The 22,548-nt window shown below is 45.4% G+C and overlaps 1 protein-coding gene across 1 annotated transcript in view; it reads left to right on the top strand.

Moving 5' to 3' along the window:
• Tpst1 (tyrosylprotein sulfotransferase 1) overlaps positions 1-16,142 on the top strand; it is a 47,299-nt gene extending 31,157 nt beyond the window's left edge. The window contains exons 3-6 of the mRNA XM_013033182.1: positions 1,039-1,237; positions 11,481-11,531; positions 14,609-14,654; positions 15,900-16,142. Coding sequence (XP_012888636.1) covers positions 1,039-1,237; positions 11,481-11,531; positions 14,609-14,626 — 268 coding nt within the window. The 3' untranslated portion in view covers positions 14,627-14,654; positions 15,900-16,142. The remainder of the gene's footprint in view (positions 1-1,038; positions 1,238-11,480; positions 11,532-14,608; positions 14,655-15,899) is intronic.
• Positions 16,143-22,548: the final 6,406 nt, after the last annotated feature.

The raw sequence follows: 22,548 nt of genomic DNA, 5'->3' as shown, positions 1-22,548 counted from the left end.
CCTCAGCTCTTCAGCTCAAGGCTAGCGCTCTACCACTTGAGCCACAGCGCCACTTCCAGCTTTTTTCTTTTTGCTTATGTGGTGCTGAGGAATCGAACCTAGGGCCTCAGGCATGCAAGGCAAGCGCTTTACCACTGAGCCACCTTCCCGGCCCCCCACGGTTTCACTTCTAGCTTTTTCTGTCTATGTGGTACTGAGGAATCAAACCAGGGCTTCATGCATGCTAGGCAAGCACTCTGCCACTAAGCCACATTCCCAGCCCTGTTGCATAATTTCTGGAAAGACTGGAGGATGTGGGGAGATTTAGTGTGCTTCATTTGCAGGTCATTGTGGAGAGAATAAGAATATGTTATCTGAAACAGGCCTATTTCCCTCTAATAACTATTCTTTTAAAGAAGGATTGAAAACTGTAAAGGATCAGATCATACTTTTTGGCTTTGCAGGCCATATTATTTCTGCAGAGATTGCAGAGATTGTTGTCGTAGAGCAAAAACAGTCTCAGTCTGCACAGAAACAAACATCATGACTGTGTTGTAGTAACACTCTATTTACAATTGATATGGTGGCACACAACAGTAATCCCAGCACTTGGAAGACCAAGGCAGAAGGATCATGAGTAAATTGTGGTTTATAGGTGGCTTGTTTCCCCCCAGTATGTAATTATGAAGATTTCAAACATACACCAGAACTGAAAAACTTCCTCAACAGCTCAGTCCTACAATTAACATGATGTTACATTTGCTTTCTCACATATCTTTCTTTCTGTCCCTCCCTCTACTCATCCATCATCCATCAGATCATATTTTTGGGGGGAGCAGGTCCTGGGGATTGAACTCAGGGCTTGGTTTTGTCCCTGAGTTTTTGTACTCAAGGCTTGTGCTCTACTGTTTGAACTATAGCTCCACTTTGGCTTTTATTTTGGAGGGGGGCAGTTAACAATCTGACAATTATATCTTTTGAAGTTATCAAAAAGAATTTTTAATGTTTTTAATACTCTAAAAAAAATTAGTAACAATTTCTTGGCATTGTTCTTCTCAGAGTGGAGCGGTCCACAGACCAGGTCATCAAGCCCGTCAACGTGGGAGCGCTGTCCAAGTGGGTGGGGAAGATCCCCGGGGATGTGCTACAAGACATGGCAGTGATCGCCCCCATGCTCGCCAAGCTCGGCTATGACCCGTATGCCAACCCACCCAACTATGGGAAGCCCGACCCCAAGATCCTAGAGAACACCAGACGGGTGAGTGAGGTTCCCCGAGTGCCTGCTTAGCTCAGCCTGAGTCTGTCTCCTCTTCTAGGACCAGAAGATTATTTAAAATTAAAATAGCTGTGCTTGTAGAATGCTCTCTTTTTCAAAGTCTACGTTGGAAGAATAACTCAACTCCTGCTAAGAGTTATGGGGTCGCACTGATAGGAACTTGTGCCCACAGCTGCACCTGTACAAAAATACTAGAGTTGTTAGTGACCTCGTTTCCTCTTTTCTTTAAAACTAATGACTGCTTTGGTTAGATGAGTATCATGTCTTGATCTCTGAAGGCTAGATATTAACTACCTGAGAAGAATGAACAGTTACAATACTGCCTGTCATGGGGGAGAGTTGCTAGTACAGTGAAATTACAGATTTGTTTCTAGTGCATTAAGCTGACAACTTTATAAAATACTACTTCAGAAAGTGCTATAAGCTGAGTGCTGGTGGCTTATACCTGTAATACTAGCCACTCAGGAGGCTAAGATCTGAGGATCATGCTTCAAAGCCAGCCTGGACAGAAAAGTCTATGAGACTCTTATCTCCAGTTAATCACCAGAAAACCATAAGTAGCACTGTGGTTGTAGGTAGTAGAGCACTAGCCTTGAGCAAAAGAGCCCAGGACAGTACCACAGCCAACCAAAAAAAAAAAAAAAAATGCTGCAAGCTCAAAGAACTAATCCAATAAATACCTTCCCATCTAGGTTTCCTTCAAGTCAGACTTTTTTTTTCCAGTCCTGGGGCTTGAATTCAGGGCCTGGGCACTAGCCCTTAGCTTCTTTTTGTTCAAGGCTAGTTTTCTACCACAATATCACTTCCAGCTTTTTCTGTGTATGTGATGCTGAGGAATTGAATGCTCGGCAAGCGCTTTACCACGAAGCCACATTCCTAGACCTTCAAGTCATATCTTATACATTCATATTTAAGTCTTTGTTTTGTTTCTGTTTTGTTTTTTTTGGGGGGGGGTTCCGGTCGTGGGGCCTGAACTCTGGGCCTGGGCGCTGTCCCTCAGCTCTTCAGCTCAAGGCTAGTGCTCTACCACTTGAGCCACAGCGCCACTTCCGGCTTTTTTCTTTTTGCTTATGTGGTGCTGAGGAATCGAACCCAGGGCCTCAGGCATGCAAGGCAAGCGCTCTACCACTGAGCCAACTTCCCAGTCCTCTGCTTATGTGGTGCTGAGGAATGGAACCCAGGGCTTCAGGCATGCAAGGCAAGCGCTCTACCACTGAGCCAACTTCCCAGTCCTCTTTATCTTTTTTTTAATGCTTTCAATTGACAAAAACATTTATTTCATGATACTTATTCACACTGCTGTTTCTAGAGTGGATAAGTGTACAGAATAAGTGAATGAAGCTCATCAGTGTGGGTGCTTCTGATTGTATGTACATTACATAAAGTTTTGTACCTAACCGATCAAAGGATCTGAGAAATTTTATATGTATCGGGTCATAGGACTTGAACTTGCGGTCTGGGCACTGTCTCTGAGCTTTTTTTTTTCATATTAAGGAAAAAAAAAACTAGAAAAAAAAATTGAGCCATACCTCCACTTTGGTTTTCTGGTAGTTATTTGGAGATAAGTCTCATGGACTTTCCTCCCCCAGACTAGCTTTGAACTATGATTCTCAGATCTCAGCCTCCTGAGCAGCTAGAATTATAGGCATAAGCCACCTGCCTGGTTAGGATCTGAGTTATTTTTAAGGTTTCTGATAGTGGTTGATAAATTAAAAAAATACTTTTGAACCCTCAGCATAATGGATGTGATGTACTTTAGATTTCTGCTAACTTTAAAAGGTTCCCTTCCATGTAGATTCTTTGGAATCATGTTCTCTCTTTTTCAGTTCATCATTAGTACCACTATAAGAAGAGCTGTCTACTGTAAACCATCATAGATGAAAGCAAATGTTTTATTTTTAAATCATCTATATTTTTATGCTTTTCATATAGTCATGTTTGTTATAAAAATATGAGTTCAAGCCGGTTACTGGTGGCTTATGCCTATAACTGTAGCTACTCAGGAGGCTAAGATCTGAGGATCATGGTTTGAAGCCAGCTTGGGCAGAAAAGTCTCCCTGAGACTTTTATCTCCAATTAACTACTCTGAAGTGTGGCTGTGGCTCAAGTAGTAGAGTGCTAGTCTTGAGCACAAAGAGGCTCAGGGATAGTACCAGGCCCTGAGTTCAAACTCCACAATTGACCAAAAATAAATAAATAAATAACGTGTGTGTGTGTGTGTGTGTGTGTGTGTGTGTGTGTGTGTGTGTGTGTGTACGTGTACATATATATTCATCATTGAAACTTGTTGAGATTGTTTTTGGAAAGGGACAGGGAGAATGATAAGAAATGAGAGTGATAGACATTGTATGTATGTGTGGAAATGGAACAATGAAATCCCTCTGCATAACCAACATAAGCTAATATATAAGTTCACTATGAAACACTTTTTTTTTTTTTTGGTCGGTTGTGGGACTTGAACTCTGGGCTTGGGTGCTGTCCCTGCGCTCTTCAGCTCAAGGCGAGCACTCTTGAGCCACAGCGCCACTTCCAGTTTTTTGAGTGGTTTATAGGAGATAAGAGTCTCACGGACTTCCCTGCCCCTGCCCCGGCTGGCTTTGAATTGCGATCCTCAGATTTCAGCCTCCTGAGTAGCTAGGATTATAGGCCTGAACCACCAGTGCCCGGCTGTGAAATACTTTTAAAACTAAAAGCCACCTGTTAATGCTATCTCCAGATAATACCATTCTTAGTGTTTTAATGTACTCCTCTTCTTCTCTGCCTTTAGTTAAACAAAAGTAAGGCTGCATAAGTTACCATTCCACCTTTATACACACAATTTTGTATCCAACCTTTAAGCAGTTTCCTGTTGTGGACATGCTTTTTAAACAGGTTTTGTTTTTTTGTTTTTTGTTTTGGTCTGGTCGTGGGGCCTGAGCTCTGAGCCTGGGCACTGTCCCTCAGCTCTTCAGCTCAAGGCTAGCACTCTACCACTTGAACCACAGCGCCACTTCCGGCTTTTTTCTTTTTGCTTATGTGGTGCTGAGGAATCGAAACCAGGGCCTCAGGCATGCAAGGCAAGCGTTCTACCACTGAGCCAACTTCCTAGCTCTTTTTTTTTTGGGTCCGGTCGTGGGGCCTGAACTCTGGGCCTGGGCGCTGTCCCTCAGCTCTTCAACTCAAGGCTAGCACGCTACCACTTGAGCCACAGTGCCACTTCCAGCTTTTTTCTTTTTGCTTATGTGGTGCTGAGGAATCGAACCCAGGGCCTCAGGCATGCAAGGCAAGCGCTCTACCACTGAGCCAACTTCCTTTCTTTTTTTTTTTTGGGTCCGGTCGTGGGGCCTGAACTCTGGGCCTGGGCGCTGTCCCTCAGCTCTTCAACTCAAGGCTAGCACGCTACCACTTGAGCCACAGTGCCACTTCCAGCTTTTTTCTTTTTGCTTATGTGGTGCTGGGGAATCGAACCCAGGGCCTCAGGCATGCAAGGCAAGCACTCTACCACTGAGCCACCTTCCCAGCCCATATGTTGTTAATTTATTTATTTATTTATTTTTTTTTTTTTTTTTTGGTCTGGTCGTGGGGCCTGAACTCTGGGCCTGGGCACTGTCCCTCAGCCCTTCAGCTCGAGGCTAGTGCTCTACCACTTGAGCCACAGCGCCACTTCTGGCTTTTTTTTCTTTTTGCTTATGTGGTGCTGGGGAATCGAACCCAGGGCCTCAGGCATGCAAGGCAAGCACTCTACCACTGAGCCACCTTCCCAGCCCATATGTTGTTAATTTGAAAAGGAGAAGAGTTTAAACTTCTAGCATAATGGAAGTATTTCTTTATAATTTTAATTGATTTTATTGATTAATATAATAGAATATATTTCAGGGTTGGAGGTGGGTCAATTGGTACAGCACTAGTCACTGAGCAGAAGTGTCAGTTATTGAGTTCAAGTTCCAGTCTCAGACCAAAAAATATTTTTTACCTATTAGTTACGTGTGCATATATATTCATTTATGAGGTACCTCTTACGTTTCTAAAGTGTTTCATATTAGCCAGGCACAGGTGGCTCATGCCTGGAATCCTTACTACTCAGGAGGCCAAGATCTGAAGATTGCAGTTCAAAGCCAGCCTGGGTAAGAAAGTTTGTGAGACTCTTATCTACAATTACCTTATCTTCAAAAAGCTGGAAATGGAGGTGTGCCTCCAGTAGTAGAGTGCCTAGCCTTGAACAAAAAGCCTCAGTGTTGGGCTGGGAAGGTGGCTCAGTGGTAGAGTGCTTGCCTTGCATGCATGAGGCCCTGGGTTCGATTCCTCAGCACCACATAAGCAAAACGAAAAAAGCCGCAAGTGGCGCTTTAGCTCAAGTGGTAGAGTGCTGGCCTTGAGCTGAAGAGCTGAGGGACAGGGCCCAGGCCCCACGACTGGACCCCCCCCAAAAAAAAAGCCTCAGTGTCAGCACCCACAAGCCCCATGACAAAACCAAACCAAAAAGTTTCACAGGTATTAAGGTTTTATGAGGCACAGTTTGTTGAGGAACAGACTTGTGTCTAGCACCCTGCTTCCACAGTCCTTGTGCTCTCTGGAATTGTTAATTCGTGGCTTTCTTCTTTGCCCAATACTGAAAGGGTTTTTGTAGAAACCAAGATACATGTATAAGTAATGTTTTGGGGTTTCCCAGAACAGTAGAGGTTATAGTTTTCTTACATGCAAGTTGGCTTGGCTGGATTATTCTTGGCTTGCCTTAGTGCTAGTTGGGAAGAATGCTGTGGTTGAATCCATGTGACTGAAGAATTTGTTTCATACACATTTGTGGCTTTTGAAAGGGTTTCAGAGTATATACACACTGGGAAGAAATACTTTCTTCTCTTTTTGTCTCTATCTCTAAAGTGACCATTTTGAAGAAGACAAGATAAAATGTGAACCACAAATCTGTTTTCTAAGCCCTTGTAGTAATACAGAAAAGCTGGCAGTGTTCCTAGATCTCTTTCACCGTGGGTCTGTTCAACTCCAAACCTTTACATCTTGCAAGTTGTCACCTGTAATCTCTCAGGTGCTAATATACCCAGCATGGTAAAACTACAAGGAGTTTTTTTTTTTTTTTAATCAGAGCAGGGCGCAGTGTGGCTGGGGAAGCTGTTCCCTTATTTGTAAGGTAGAAATAGGGGGAAAAATCAGATTTTTGACTGGGACTACTGCATTTGAGTTTCTTGGCCTAAAAATGCTATTTTTTAATACAATTCTGGGCAGTGATGTCTGAGTCAGCAGATTTGAGGGACTTGTTGCCCAATTCTAATTAGAACACCATGTGCTTCACATGGAAGTGGAATTCTAACATGTTCCATACCCTTCTCCACCATAGACTCGAATCCCCAGAGCTTGGGGTTTTATTGCAGGCTCCTCCCTCCTCCTGGAGACCTTAACCTATTCCCACTTAGGAATGTTGTTGACGAATGGTCTCATGAAACTTGTGGCTCTACTTAGGACTCAGACAGGTATGCAGAGCAGGACTCACAGTCTCAGTGGATCACCGACAGGGCCCACTGATGAAGGCTGATCCCGTTCCTCCACTCAATGGGCTTCTATTGCAGCCTGTTTGCTGATAAAATGGCTGTGATTTCCCAGTGGTCTCGTTCTTGAGTCCCCGTTCATTATTTCCAATTCCTTCTGTGTTTCTCCACGTGGCGCTACAAGTAACCTTAAATTCAATTTCCAAAACAAAATTCCTTATCCAAGCTTGTTCCAAGAGGCAAATGCTAAAATTGTTCAATGAACTGAGCAGGAATCTAGAATGGGGTGGGAATGAGGTTGTGGTTACATGTGCTTGCAGGCAGGATCTGTGAGCAAGAGAAGAGTCAGAGCACAAAAGCCAAGCCCAGAAACACTTCAAAGACCAGTTTGGTAAAAGTGGTCTTTTACCACTGTCCATGCCCAGAGTTCAAGCTCCACAACTGACAAAAAAAAAAAGTGAAGTGTGAGGACTGGGGCTATAGCTCGGCAGTGGATCTCTAGCGTATTTGAGCTCCTGGGTTCCATCTCCATCCCCTCAAAAATATAAATCCACAGGGCTGGGAATGTGGCTCAGTGGTGGAGTGCTTGTCTAGCATGCATGAAGCCCTGGGTTTGATTCTTCAGTATCACATAAGCAGAAAAAGCCAGAAGTGGCACTGTGGCTCCTGTGGTACAGTGCTAGGCTTGAGCAAAAGAAGCTGAGGGACAGTGCCCAGGCCCTGAGTTCAAACCCCAGGACTGGATATATATATCCACAAACCTGAAAGAGAAAGCTGAAGCTAGGTGCTGGTGGCTCACACCTTAATCCTAGATACTCCGGAGGCTAAGATCTGAGGATCTCAGTTCAAAGCCAGCTCAGGCAAGAAAGTCTGTGAGACTCTTATCTCCAATAAACCATTAGAAAACTGGAAGTAGCACTGTGGCTCAAGTGGTAGAGAGCTCACCTTGAGCTGAAGAGCGCAGGGAAAGCGCCCAAGCCCAGAGTTCAAGCCCCACACCAACCAAAAAAATAAGTAACTAAATAAATAAAAATAAATTATTGGGGCTGGAAGTGGTAGAGTGCTTGCCTTGCATGCATGAGGCCCTGGGTTCAATTCCTCAGCACCACATAAGCAGAAAAAGCCGGAAGTGGCACTGTGGCTCAGGTGGTAGAGTACTAGTCTTGAGCTGAACTGCTGAGAGACAGTGCCCAGGCCTAGAGTTCAAGCCTCACAAACAACCAAAAAATTTTTTTTGTTTGAGTTACTGAGGAATCAAACCTGGGCCTTATGCATGGTTGGCATGTACTCTACTACACTAAGCCACATTCCCTGCCAGAGGAGTTCCCAGATTGGCATTTATTTTTCAATATTTGGAGTCTTTGGAGACTAATTACCTTCCTTTTTGTTTTTTTTTGTCAGTTTTGGGCTTGGACTCAGAATCTGGGTTGTTTCCCTGAGCTTCTTTTGCTCAAGGCTAACATTCTACCACTTGAAGCCACAGGGTGACTTCTGGCTTTTTCTGTTTATGTGGTACTGAGGAATCAAACCCAGGGCTTCATGTGTGCTATGCAAGCACTCTACCAGCCTACGATGAGTCTAAAGGAAGGGCTAGGAAGGTGGCTCAGTGGTAGAGTGCTTGCCTTGCATGCATGAGGCCCTGGGTTTGATTCCTCAGCACCACATAAGCAGAAAAGACCAGAAGTGGGGCTGTGGCTCAAGTGGTAGAGCGCTAGCCTTCACCTGAAGAGCTGAGGGACAGTGCCCAGGCCCAGAGTTCAGGCCCCACGACTGGCAAAAAAAAGCTGTGTATATATGACCATATAAGCTGATGCTAAATGAAATGAACCCCAAGATAGGGACACAAGACATTTTATCTTTTTTGCTGTTCTTTTTAATGTACTATTTGATTTTATTTTTGTTTCTTTGTATGTTCTTCCCTCATGGTATAACTCCCGTTGTCACTCCTGTTGTATTTGATTCTAGTGTCCTACATCTTGTATATACATTTTTCTAAGTTGGGGAGGGAAAGGGAAATAACAAAATGCTGAAATAAGGATACAGGATGACCCATTGAGCAATGAGATGTACAAGACACTATGTTGAAAATGAACTTTACAACTTTGAGGGAGGGAGGACTTGGGGAGGTAGGGAGGAAAGGGATGGTAGGGGAAAAACAAAGGAGGGGTAATAATGTTCGATAGGAAATGGACTTATCTTGTTAATGTAACTGTAACCCCTCTGTACAGTATCTTTAAATAAAAAAATATATATTAATTTTTTTTTTAAAAAAGGACTTTCCTGCCTGGGCTGGCTTTGAACCATAATCCTCAGATCTCAGCCTCCTGAGTTGCTAGGATTATAGGGATGAGCCACCAGCACCTGGCTAGCCATGTTTTGATAGTAATCATTCTTTCTGAAGTGAGGTGATCACTCACAGTGGATTTGATTAGCTTTTACTGACGTTGAACCTTTTTTTCATGTCTGTTTTGAGCATTTGCATGTCCTGAGTGATGTTTATTTAGATCTAATGCCGAGGCAACTTTTTTTCTCAGGAAAATAAAGTTCTGCTGCTACTTCTTATATTTACACTGCTTCCTGAAGCAGGAAGAACTTTGTAGTTTATACTTGCTCTACAGTCCCAACTTAATTCACCTTCTGCCCAACTGTACCCAATAGTCTTTCCACTGGAACATTTCTTTTTATTAAGAACATTTTTGGCATAGAATATCATGCTTCTGAGCTGATTAATCTGTTTTTCTTCTTGATACAAGAAGTATGGACATTTGGCACATTGTTTCTGCATTGGACAAGACTGTTGAACTTTCCAAGAACCCCATCTAAGATTTTCACAGCTGCCAAAATATTTAAAGTCAAATGAGACTATGTAAACATGCATGTTATCAGCTGTTCTGCAACATTTGTGTTGTAGAGATAATGAGTCTCTACTAAACCACAAAAGCCCAGAAGGATTAAAGGATGTGATAATGTGGGATTCCTTTCTCTATTACCATTTCTGGCAGAGGTTAAGTGTTCTCTCTGGTTAAGTGTGAGACTATCATAACTCCTCAAGGGGCAATGCTCATGACCTTATTAAAAGTAAGGAATTGTATTACTAAACAAACAAGAGCAGACCAAGTGTGGACTAATGATGAAAGTCTGTCAGGAATTAGGAGTTATAATGAATTGAATTCTATTCAGAATTATGATTAGCCCAATTCTGTACACATGACTGTAATTGAGAGGAAGGAATCAAGAATCATATTGGACCTTTTAGTGTTTTTGCAGAAAGAAGGGGAAGAATTTAAGTTTACAGTGCATTTTGAACTCCTGACCTTTGGTTGAACCTTTAGAGTTAAAAAATATGTGCCAGGTGGTGATGGTTCATGCCTATAATCCTAGCTACTCAGGAGGCTGAGATCTGAGGATTGAGGTTCAAAGGCAGCCTGGACAGGAAAGTCCAATTAACCAACCAGAACACCAGAAGTGGCACTGTGGCTCAAGTGGTAGAGTGCAAGCCTTGAGCTGAAGAGCTCAGGGACAGCACCCAGGCCCAGAGTTCAAGACCCGTAACCACCACCAACAACAATAAAAGTACAGGTCTGGGGCTGTAGCTAAGTGGTAGAATACTTCCTTAACCTGCATACCGCCCTGGGTTTAGTGTCTGGCACCACACAAACATGCACAAATTTCAATACATATGTAAGCTGGGTGCCGGTAGCTCATGTCTATAATCCTAGCTATTCAAGAGGCTGAGATCTGAGGATTGCAGTTCAAAGCCAGCCCAGGCAGGAAAGTCTGTGAGACTCTTATGTCCAATTAACCACCAGAAAACCAGAAGTGGTGCTGTGGCTCAAGTGGTAGAGCACTTGCCTTGAGCTGAAGAGCTGAGGGACATCACCTAGGCCCAAAGTACAAGCCCCCACGATGGACCAAATCAAACAAAAAAAATTGTATCTTGAAAATAACCAACCAGGCCCTAGTGGCTCACGCCTGTTATCCTAGCTACTCAGGAGGCTGAGATCTGAAGATAATTGGTTCAAAGCCAGTCAGGGCAAGAAGTCTGTGAAACTCCAATAACTACTCAGTAAATGCTGGAAGGTAGAGCTAGTTCCCTAGGCACAACTTGGATCCAAAATATGTCTGTTTGGGGCAGCTTAGTCTTTTCCTGCAGTTCTTTTGAAGTCCTAGCTCCCAACTTGCTCCATTAGAAGACTCTGCCCATAGTTTAGGTATTTGTTACATCATTCTGTTCAGGACAGAACTCCAATTAACCACCAAAAACCCAGAAGTGGAAGTGTGGCTCAAGTGGTAGAGCACCAGCCTTGAGTGAAAAAGCTAAGGGGGAGTTCCCAGGTCCAGTATTATGTGTGCCTGTGCACATGCACGCGCACAAACACACACACAAACACACACACACAGAAGACAAGAATCAGCTAATATTCAAATCATCTTGGGAATCAGACATAAGCAGAGGAAATGAAGTTCAGTACATCAAGGGTTCTAATATTAGAGAATTCAAAATGTAACCAGGAGCTTGTTCCCAAACAGCATGGGTTCTGTAAGATTGTGTGAGAGATGCTGTCCCAGGTTGGCTTTCTCTCAGGAGAATGTCTGGGTTAGCCTGGCCCAGAGGCTCACTCAGCTGCAGGGCACAGGCACAGACTGCCCTCCATCCAGCCAGACTCCAAATACCCAGCCCCACACTGTCCTGAACTGCTGACCATGTACCTACTTCCTTCCTCTCATACTTGCTTTGCTTTTTCCAGGTCTACAAAGGAGAGTTTCAGCTACCTGATTTTCTTAAGGAAAAACCCCAGGTACTATATATGAAATCTGCTGCTTCCTCTTGTTTTGTAAGAGATGGGCTTCCAGAAAGGCAACTTTTTTTTTTTAAGAGATAGGACATTCAAAAGATAAAACAGAGGGTTGGGAATGTGGCTTAGGGTAGAGTGCTTGCTTAGCATGCATGAAGCCCTGGGTTCGATTCCTCAGTACCACAATAACAGCCAGAAGTATCGCTGTGATTCAAGTGGTAGAGTGCTAGCCTTGATCAAAAGAAGCTCAGGAACAGTGCCCAGGCCCTGAGTTCAGCCCCAGGACTGACAAAAAAATGATGACAATAGGTGTTGTGGGGCAGAGGTTGGCATGTGGTATCACTGCCATGATAATTTAACAGTCATCATCTCAGAGAGCTCAGTGTCTTCCCAAGCTAGGCAGGTGGCCTGCTGTTAACTGAGTGCCCATTGCTAAGCGTCACTCATGAACCACACAGGAGTTCATATGGGTCAGTGTGCCTTGGTGTCTCCTCCCAGCCTCCTGATAATCTACTTCGTAATAAAGTATGGGCACCCTCTGTGCTCTTCTACATTCTTTTTATTTTTATTTTTTGGTTGTGGGGCTTGAACTTGGGGTTTGAACACTGTCCCTGCACTCCTTTTGCTCAAGGCTAGTGCTCTACTACTTGAGCCCCAGTGCCATTTCCAATCTCATGGGCAGAAAAGCCCAATTAGCCACCAAAAAGCTGGAAAACACATACACACCCAGAGAGGTATATCTGAAAGTCACCTGTTGCACCAATATCAATGAGCTGCCTTCTCTAGGAGAAGCTGTGGCTTATCCAGAGATGAAGGTTCTTCCAAGCTGACCATTGTGTAATGACTACCATCAGTAGCTGATAAATATTACTCAGAGAATTTATAAGGCATATTCTTACTTGCATAGACTTAGGAGTCATTCATCAATTTCACTCATTAAAAATGTTTTCAGCCAGGTGCCGGTGGCTCATGCCTGTAATCCTAGCTACTCAGGAGGCTGAGATCTAAGGATCGCAGTTCAAAGCCAGCCTGGGCAGGAAAAGTCTGTGAGACTATCTCTAATTAACCACCAGAAAAACTGGAAGTGGCACTGTGGCTCAAGAGGTAGAGTACTAGCCTTGAGCTGAAGAGCTGAGTTCATGCTCTGGGACTGGAAAAAATAATTGCAGATGAGAAATCAGAATAGATCTTCAGGATTAAGCATAGAAGGGCAGCTGGGCGCCAGTGGCTCATGCCTGTAATCCTAGCTATTCAGGAGGCTGAGATCTGAGGATCATGGTTGAAAGCCAGCCCAGGCAAGAAAGTCCATGAGACTCTTACCTCCAATAAACTTCTAGAAAACCGGAAGTGGTGCTGTAGCTCAAGTGGTAGAGCGCTATCCTTGAGCTGAAGAGCTGAGGGACAGCGCCTAGGCCAGAGTTCAAGCCTCAGGACTGACAAAAAAAAAAAAAAAGAATAGCAGGGCGCAGGTCCCCTGTCTGTTACTCACACAGGCTTGGAAGCCAGAGCCAGAGAATAAACCCAGATAGTGTTCTAAGGAACACCAAACCCTAAGGCTGGTATGCAGAGGTCTGAAGGAGTCAAAGATGGAATTTGAGACTAAAACAAAAGGGTTCAGGGCTTATCAGAGATTCCAGTGATTTCCAGGAGGAATGTAGACTGTGAACTACAAGACAGTGATGTTCCCACAGGTGAGGAGTGCCTTCATAACCTAACAAGGAAAAGTTTCCTAACCTAAAGACGGGTAGTGTTCCACAGTAGAATTGAGACTATTTTCCTGTTAAAAATCATAAAAAGAGCCAGCTGCCAGTGGCTCATGCCTGTAATCATATCTACTAAGGAGGTTGAGATCTGAGGATTATTGTTGGAAACCAGCCAGGGCAGAAAAGTCCATGAGACTCTAATTTCCAGTTAACTACCAAAAAGCCAGAAGTGGACCTGTGGCTTCAGTAGTAGAGTATTAGCCTTGTGCACAAAAGCTCAGGGACAATGCCCAGGCCCTGAGTGTAGGCCCAAGGACTGGCACAAAAAAATTTTTTTTAAGTCATAAATAACTAGAAAGGGGCTGGGAAGGTGACTTATGGTAGAGTGCTTGCCTAGCATGCATGAAGTTTGATTCCTCGGTTGATTCCTCAGTACCACATAAACAGAAAAAGCCAGAAGTGGTGCTATGGCTCAAGTGGTAGAGTGCTAGCCTTGAACAAAAAAAGAAGCTCAGGGACAGTGCCCAGCCCTGAGTTCAGGCCCTAAGACTGGCAAAAAATAAATAAAGACTAGAAAAGTGAACCTTATATTGGAGAAAACATTTGAACAAAGGATCTAGCTGTAGAATATAGAGTTTCAACAAATCAATAAGAAAAGGATGACCTGAAATTAGAAGTCTTGGCAGGCTCTTTGCAACCCTTACTGTGTTTAGCTTTTAGCATCTCCTCCCCCTCCTCCATGCACACATACATAGATTTAGAAAAGGTGGAACTTAGAACTGCAAACACCTAGACTGTCATAGACTTGTGGTTAGCCAGTGCCAGACTTGCATATACAGCTTTATTATAATAGGAACAGATTCGGACTCTTCTTTGGCCAAAGAAGAGTCACCAAGGCCTGGAGAGAGGGACCTCTGGGCATAGAGCCGCTGTGCCCTCTCCCTGTGGAATCAGGCACTCTACCCTTCCAGACATCTGTGGGTTCATTAGCTGGGAAGTACCCCTGAGCCTCAGTACCCAGATTTCTCCTGTAGGCTTATCCATGTAGCCTGGTGGTCAGGCTGAGTCAAAGTCCCAACTGTGATCTTCCAGGTGACCTGTCCTCATCCCAAGTCACCTCAACTGTTTGTGTACTCAGTATGACTCAGGGGCTCATGCATGACCACAACCATTATCAGGAAATGTCAGAGGGTTTAGTGTCCCTCCTTGGAACCAAGGAAGAAACCTGCTGTCCTTCATTTTTATGACAGTTTCAGGCTGGGGTCACTTGCAAGTCTGAGTCAAGCCTGCCAGCTGGCCTGATGTGTCATTGGGAACTGTCAGTTCTCATGCTGACAGCTTCAAGGACTTTACAATATCTTTTGTTTCCTCCAACAGACAGAGCAAGTGGAGTAGCCTGGCCAAGGCCTCTTTCACTCCTGAGGTAAGGCTTGGCAGATGCCAGGAAACCAGCTCATTTGTGGGGGCAAAGCCGCCTGCTGAACCCACAGTTATGGTCTGAGTGAGATGTTGTGGATGCCTTTCATTGTTTGGGGCTTGAAAAGCTTTCCTAAAAATCTCGTAGTTTAAGCCAGGCTCTGGTGGCTCACGCCTGTAATCCTAGCTACTCAGGAGGCTGAGATCTGAGGATCGAGGTTCAAATCCAGCCTGGGCAGGAAAGTCTGTGAGACTCTTATCTCCAATAAACCACCAGAAAACCCGAAGTAGTGCTGTGGCTCAAAATGGTATAACACTAGCCTTGAGCTGAAGAGCTGAGGGACAGCACCCAGGCCTAGAGTGCAAGCTGACCCACCCCCCACCCCCCAAAAAAGAAAGAAAATCTCCTAGTTTTTCTCATAGTTTTGCTTGCTGAGCTTTATGTAATAACCATGCACAAGGTGCACACTCCATGCCAGGCATAAATACAAAGCAATATGTTGTGATGTATAAAATGTACAATAAGACACCTGAATTGATTCAGTTCTCAGAGCACTTGGCACGCAGGTCTTAATATTCCTATCGTACTGGATGAGAAAACTGAAGCTGAGTAGCTCGAGTGAGATTTTTACACTTTGCTGTCTTCATGGGGTCTAAACATAAGCAGCAACGCACTGCTGTGTCATGTCAAAGTCATGATATCACTAATAGAATTAATAGTACTGTGGGCCTTGGGACCGAAGAGAATGTGGAGTGTTCAGCTGCCCTCTGCTGAGTGCATGCATGCGTGCGTGATGGCTGTCATTAGGCCTTGGGAAATTTGCTTTTAACATAGGGAAGTGTGGCCCTACTGCACCAGCATGCACGGTGATCAGCTTCCTTGGGCACTCTGTATGTCCACTGCTCCCAGCTGCCCGTTGTTCCACACGGTGCTAGGTCTTCCTCTGGGCCGAGCTGGGGGGAAGCTGGGGACGTGTGACCCTGTGTGTCCTTCCAGGAGACTCAGCACCCTCCTTTTAGTGCCATGACTTTGATATGAGCTGCTGGTCCCCCTCCGCAACTCCACACTGCAGCTGCCACAGGTATAGCCTGAAGCACCCAGTGCATCCCAGACTACTCTCAGCTCAGTGTCTCCCAGGGCTCCCAGCCTCCTCCTGCCTGGCTACTTGGCACCTGCCTGAGGAGGTGGCTGAGGTGCAGGCTGAGCGGGCCATGACGCATGTGGTAACCATGTTCTGTCTGTTTGTCCTAGGAGACCCCTGCTGCCTGTGAGTGGAAGGGACTTTGCAGCACCAGCCGTCCTCTCAGGAGCACCCCGTGGGTGCGCATGCCTGCGTGCCTGCCTGCGTGCGAGTGTGCTAGCAGCCTGGTTCTCATACCTGGCCCCTGGTGACCTGATTCATGCTCCCAGTCCTGTGAGATCACAGTCCTGTGAGCATCATCACGGCGGTCCTTCCTCCTCCTCCTCCTTCTCCCCCTCCTCCTCTTCTTCCTCCTGGTCTTCCTCTTCCTCTACTTCCTCCTCCTCCTCCTCTTCTTCCTCCTCTGGCCCCGGACCTGCCTCCGGAGCTCAAACGTGGCGCTCCGCGGGCAGAGCCAGCCACCTCACTCGGAATAGGTTGTCTGTGCGTGTCCCAGTGTTTTGTAGAACACGTGTGCCTGTTTTAAGTGTACCGATGTGGATACTATTAAGTACCTTAATTATTTAAATAATTCATTGTATTGTTTCTGAGAAGGTGGGAAATGACAGTATACATTTACAACTCAATGACTTTTGTATTTTATTTTTCAAAATAAAAGCTTTAAATGTGAAGCACTCCAGTAGCTCATGTTTGCTCAGGTTGTGGTTTCAGGGCCACACAAGGCCCAAGACACTGCGCTCCTGCCCATGGCTCCTGCAGACCCCCGCATCTTTCTGCAGTGTGTCTGTGAGAACCTGCTGCCTCCAGGCTCCAGGGTGCCTGTGCCCAGCTCTTGCAGGCCACCTGCACACCGACCTCTCCCCATGATGTCTTTCCACCTTTCCTTGTCTGGTAGCTGCCCTCTTGTTCTCTGGCCTTGTAGTTCTTCCAGAGTCCTCTTCCTGGCCTCCTGCCCTGCCTCTACATACCATGCCCTAGCTCTGACTCTTGTTGTTGACTCCTACCTGCAGGACAGGCGCTGTGTCCTTTGCTGTCTTTGTTCTTCTGGCTTCTAGCAAAGTGGCTCTTGGTAAGTGATGAATGCTTCCAGCAGCCTCCCAGCCTTCCTTCAGTTCAACCCCCTCTGATGGGAGCTTCTGCCCTCCACCCCCAGTAGTGCTAGAGATGTAAGCCAGAGCCAAACATCCTGTGCCCTGCAGTTTAGTTCAGCATTGCAGCTTCATCAGCACTAGGCTCTGCTCTGTCTCTCCTTCGCTCCAGAACTTTCTGCAGCTGCCTACTGCTGAGTCGGTTGTGAACATCTAAGCAGTTCTATTACCCCGTCCCCTCGCTGCTCCTGCTGCAGGCCCCTTGCTCTTGGCTCCTTTCCCTCTTCTGCTTCTCAGATGTCCTCACCCAGATTTCTACCCCACCCCCACCCTGGGAGGTTCAGCCTCAGTAAGGGCTTAGCCACTTAAACCCTATTTCCTCATGAAGCCTTGGTCATCTGCTGTGGTCTCAAATGCAGGACAGTCTTCCACAGAGCACTTGACAGGCATCATTTCTTGTGTAAGTTCTGAGCCCCCAGCTTTGGGGGACAAAGGTCATAGACCTCTCCAGAGCCTATGAGAATGGGAGGGGTAGGCACCGTTAGGTATAACCTGCCCACATCCCTTAAGGAGTTCAGGATTCTTGGTGGTGGTGGTACTAGGATTTGAACTCCGGCCCTAGAGTTTGTCCTACCACTTGAGCCCCTCCCCCAAGCCCTTTTTGCTTTAGTTATTTTCTGAAAGGGTCTCCTATATATTTTTTTTCCTCCCAAGGACACAATCGTCTTACCTACTCCCTCCTGCATAGCCACGATTATAGGCAGACATCACCATGCCAAGCTTGTTTTTGAGATAAGGGTCTCATTGCCAAGTCTGGCCTTGAATCTCTGTCCTTCTGATCTCCACGTCCTGAGTAGCTAGGATTACAAATTGAACCTTCCATTGTCAGCCCCCAACAGAAATGCATGATTCTTATTTCTTATACCTGCCCACCATTGTTCTTGGGAGAGGGCAGAGTAGGAAAAGACCAGGAGGTGTGGCCCAGGATGACCAGTTCAGGGGTCTTCCCTTTACTGAGGAATCCAATCTGGGACATCCTACCTTCTCAAGGTCTTTTTTTTTTCTGGTATAAGCACCTTTTTCTTGAGGTTTATGAAGAGTGACATTTCTTCTCCAAATGGTATATGACTTTTAGTATTGCATAAAGATGAAGTATATTCAGTTGAATCAAGGGCAAGTTCTGTTGGCCAAATTCAAGAAGTGCCAACTGAGTAAAGCTGAGTGCTATGGTGCACACCTGTAATCCCCTTGTCCAAGAAGCAGAAGCAGGAGAAACATGAGTTCCAAGCCAGCCTGGACCATATAAGGAGACCCTGTCTTTTAAGGTGCCAAGGACTGGGGTATAGCTCAGTGGTACAGTACTTGCCTGACATGTATAAGGCTATGAGTTCAAACCCAAGCTTTGGGAGGGGCAGGGACAAGCTGACTGGTGTAAGGGAGAAGGGTAGACAATTGGTGTGAAGCTCTGGGGGGCAGGGACAGGCTGGCTCCAGTGTGTCTGTGCTGTAACTACTACCTTCCTTGCAACCGCCATCTATACACAAGTGTGGAAGTCACCATGATGGTGGAGTAACAATTTTGTTAAGTACCACCTTTGAATGTAGTAATTGGTGGGTAAAATAGTGTGTGCAAAAGGCACACCAGCTGCCCTTTGCTAGACTTTGTGAACTCAGTGTCAAACAAGAACAATAGACACTAAACTCCTATTTCAAGCACTGCCTAGGCACACACACACAGCATTACTGACTCAAAGCTGGCTGGTTGATGATGAAGAAGGCTGGGCAAGACTCCTTCCACTTCTTCATTCTTGTCCTGGGGTTTGAACTCAGGGTTTTGTACTTGCTTGACTTGCTTGCTCAACTTACATTCTACTACTTGACCACACCTTCAGTTTGGCTTTGTGTTGGAGGTGTGGTTATTTTGGAGCTGGAGTCTTTTTGTTGTTGTTGTTGGTAGTTGTGATGCTTGAACGCAGGATCTGGGTGCTCTCCTTGAACAGCTCCATTTCCATTCAGAGATAAGAATTTCATGGGGACTTTTCTGCTCAGGCTGAATTTGAACCACGATCCTTAGATCTTATCCTCCTAAGTAGCTAGGATTATAGGCATGAGCCACTAGTGCCCAGCTGAGATGGAGTTTTATGCTAATCTAAAATAGAGATTTTCAGATTTCAGTCTCCTGAGTAGTTTAGGATTAGACATGAAACACCAGCACCCAGCAATCTTTTTTTTTTTTTTTTTTTTTTGCCAGGCCTAGAGCTTGAGTTCTGGAATTAGGTGTTATTTCTGGCTTCTTTGCTCAAAGCTAATGCTCTATCACTTGAGCCACAGCTCCACTTGACTTTTTATGGTTAATTACTAAGAGTCTCAGACTTTCTTATCTGGGCTGGCTTTGATCTCAGCTTCCTGAGTAGCTAGGAATATGTGTGAGCCCATCTGTTTAAGTGTACAATTTCTTCCTTTGCATAAAGCTTTGGACATAGCCAGGTATCAAAGTACATGCCTATAATCCTAGAAGCAGATTCAGGAGGATTGTGAGTTCCAGGCCAGCCCAGGCTACACAGTGAGACCCTGTTTGAAAACAAAGCTAGGCGCTGGTGGCTCATGCCTGTAATCCTAGCTACTCAGGAGGCTGAGATCTGAGGATTACCAAAACCAGCCTGGGCAGGAAAGGTCTGTGAGAATCTTATCTCCACTAAACTGCCAGAAAACCAGAAGTGGTGCTGTGGCTCGAGTGGTAGAGTGCTTGCCTTGAGCTGAAGAGCTCAGGGACGTGCCCAGGCCCCATGACTGACAAAAGAAAACAAAACTGGAAACAAATCTGAATTTCTAGGGGGTATCTGGGCATTTGTCAGGCCAAGTTAGTGCTTTCAGGACTGAATTGCTTCCCTGCATGTTCAGTAGTGTTCAGCAGAGGTGTAGTGTCTAACATGGCATATCTAGCGCTACCTTATTGTGCACTGGACATGAGGAGAGATCCTTTCTGTTACCTTGGGGCTTGAGTCCTAACAAAAAAGCTCAGTATTTTGACTGTTGGATATGTATGGGTGGGCATTTAATCTTGTTAAAACAATAAGTAACTTTTATTCTTTCAAGAGTTTGCTGGTTGTTACAGAAGATCCAGAATTCAGTGATTTTTTTTTTTTTACAGTGAAACCACTTTTGTGTTGGTTATGGGCTGCAGAAATGGCAGCCAGCCTTGCTCTGAGATGGAAGCCATCACATGCCCCCTGTTGGCCAAACAGATACTCCCATGAGTGGTCAAAGCTTTCTCTACATTTGCAATGTATTTATAAGGACAAAAAAAAAAGGAAGCAACTCATTGAGAAGAGAGGATTTAATGACATGGGGCACACCCACATCATTTAGGACCGCCTGCTAATGAAGTGCAATGTGGGAAATTATTTAACACAGAAAAGGCTTGTTTAATAATAGATATAAATTTGAGTTGTTTAGTATGAACCCCCCCTTTTTTGGGGGGGTCGTGGGACTTGAACTCTGGGCCTGAGTGCTGTCCCTCAGCTCTTCAGCTCAAGGCTAGCACTCTATCACTTGAGCCACAGCACCACTTCCAGTTTTTTTGTGATTCATTGGAGATAAGAATCTCATGGACTTTCCTGCCTAGGCTGGCTTTGAACTGTGATCCTCACATCTCAGCCTCCTGAGTAGCTAGGATTACAGGCATGAACCACTGGTGCCCAGCTGAACCCATGTTTTGAGGGGTAGATGAAGTTGCCCAGGCTAGCCTCAAACTTGTATAAATGCTTGACAACCTCTAATAACCTTATAGATTATTTTAACTCTGTACTGCTCTCGGTCTAGTGTTACCCTGTATCTTAAGGTACCTAAAAAATAAAAAAGGGCTAAGCAAGGCTCAAGTGGTAGAGTACTTGCCTAGTGAACACAAGGCCTGGAGTTGAATCCCTAGTCCTAGAAGGATTGAAGGAAGGACATGGAGGAGGGAAGAAGAAAGGTAAAGAGTCCATGGGGCCCACGTCATTTTGAGTGTGACACTGAGCTCACAGCAGCAGTTTGTCATGCACAACATGGGAGAATAATTAAAATTCATCAATAGTGATGTGCCATCCACTTGGAGTCAACAGCTCAAATCAGGCTGTGTTGTCTAGAGATGGATACATCGGAGGATGAAGGAGGAAAACAGTGATCTCAGAAGATGGAGGCAGACTTCATGGGGAGCTGCCAGGGTTCTAGCTCTTGATTAGTGGGTGGTTATATAGGGTCTTTTTTTCTGGTCCTGGGGATTGAACTCAGTGCCTGGGCAGTGTTCCTGAGCTGCTTTTGCTCAAGGCTAGTGTGCTACCATTTGAACCAAAGTGCCACTTGCAGCTTTTTCTAAGTAGTTTATTGGAGCTAAGAGTCTCATGGACTTTTCTACCCTGCTGGCTTTGAACTGTAATCCTCAGATCTCAGCTTCCTGAGTAGCTAAGATTACAGGTGTGAGCCACTGGGGCCCAGCTATGGAGTCTTCTTTCCAATGACTCTTCACGTGGTTTTCCTTTTTCTGTACTGTATATCCCTACCGGACAGAAACCCTGCCCATAATGATGCACACAGTATTTGGGAGGGAGAGGCATGAGCTGTATGTGCTGGTTGTGTTAGGAACATTGTGTTTCATTTGTTATCTATAATTTTTTAAAATATTTAAATCAAGATTAAAACCCAAAGAGGGTTATATGGAAAACAGATGCTTTCTCCCTCCACCCCCTTCTTTCTTTTTTGGAGACAGTCTTATGATATAGCTCATCCTAGCCTCCAAATGGTGATTCTCTTGCCTCTTAAATGCTGGGATTATAGTGTGCCACCATGCTTGGCTCCCTCCTTCCTTCCTACCTTCCTTCCTACCTTTCTTCTCTTCCTCCCTTCCTTTCTGTCGTGGGGCTCGAACTCTGGGCCTGGGCACTGTCCCTCAGCTCTTCAGCTCAAGCTAGCACTCTACCACTTGAGCTTCAGCCCCACTTCCGGCTTTTTCTGCTTATGTGGTGCTGAAGAATTGAACCCAGGGGCTCATGCATGCAAGGCAAGTGCTCTACCACTGAGCCACCTTCCCAGCCCCTCCCCCTTTCATTTTATTGTTCATATAAGTATAAAATATTTATTCAACAAAATTAGAGATCAGGATCTGAATCAGCACTTTTAAGTTTTTTTTTTCACATTCAAAAGTTTGTGTGTGTGTGTGTATTTTCCCTAAAAAGGAAAGGTGGCTCAGTGGTAGAGCGCTTGCCTTGCATGCATGAGGCCCTGGGTTCGATTCCTCAGCACCACATAAGCAAAAAGAAAAAAGCCGGAAGTGGCGCTGTGGCTCAAGTGGTAGAGCGCTAGCCTTGAGCTGAAGAGCTGAGGGACAGCGCCCAGGCCCAGAGTTCAGGCCCCACGACCAGCCACCCCCCCCCCCCAAAAAAAAAGGAAAAGAAAATGTCTAGTGGAACACCACATCTGCCATCCTGGCTACTCAGGAGGCTGAATCTGAGGATCTAGGTTCATAACCAGCCCAGGCAGGAGAGTCCTTGAGACTCTTGTCTCCAGTTAACTGCGGAACAAGCCGAAGTAGAGCTGTGGCTCAAGTGTTAGGGCACTAGCCTGGCACAGAAAAGCTCAGGGCCCGGAAAACGCGATGGACACGGGCCGTCCCATCCCACCCTGGGCCTCCTGGA

Source organism: Dipodomys ordii, unplaced genomic scaffold, assembly GCF_000151885.1.
Source record: "Dipodomys ordii isolate 6190 unplaced genomic scaffold, Dord_2.0 Scaffold164, whole genome shotgun sequence".
NCBI lineage: Eukaryota > Metazoa > Chordata > Mammalia > Rodentia > Heteromyidae > Dipodomys > Dipodomys ordii.
This window is presented reverse-complemented; position numbering and strand designations above follow the sequence as displayed.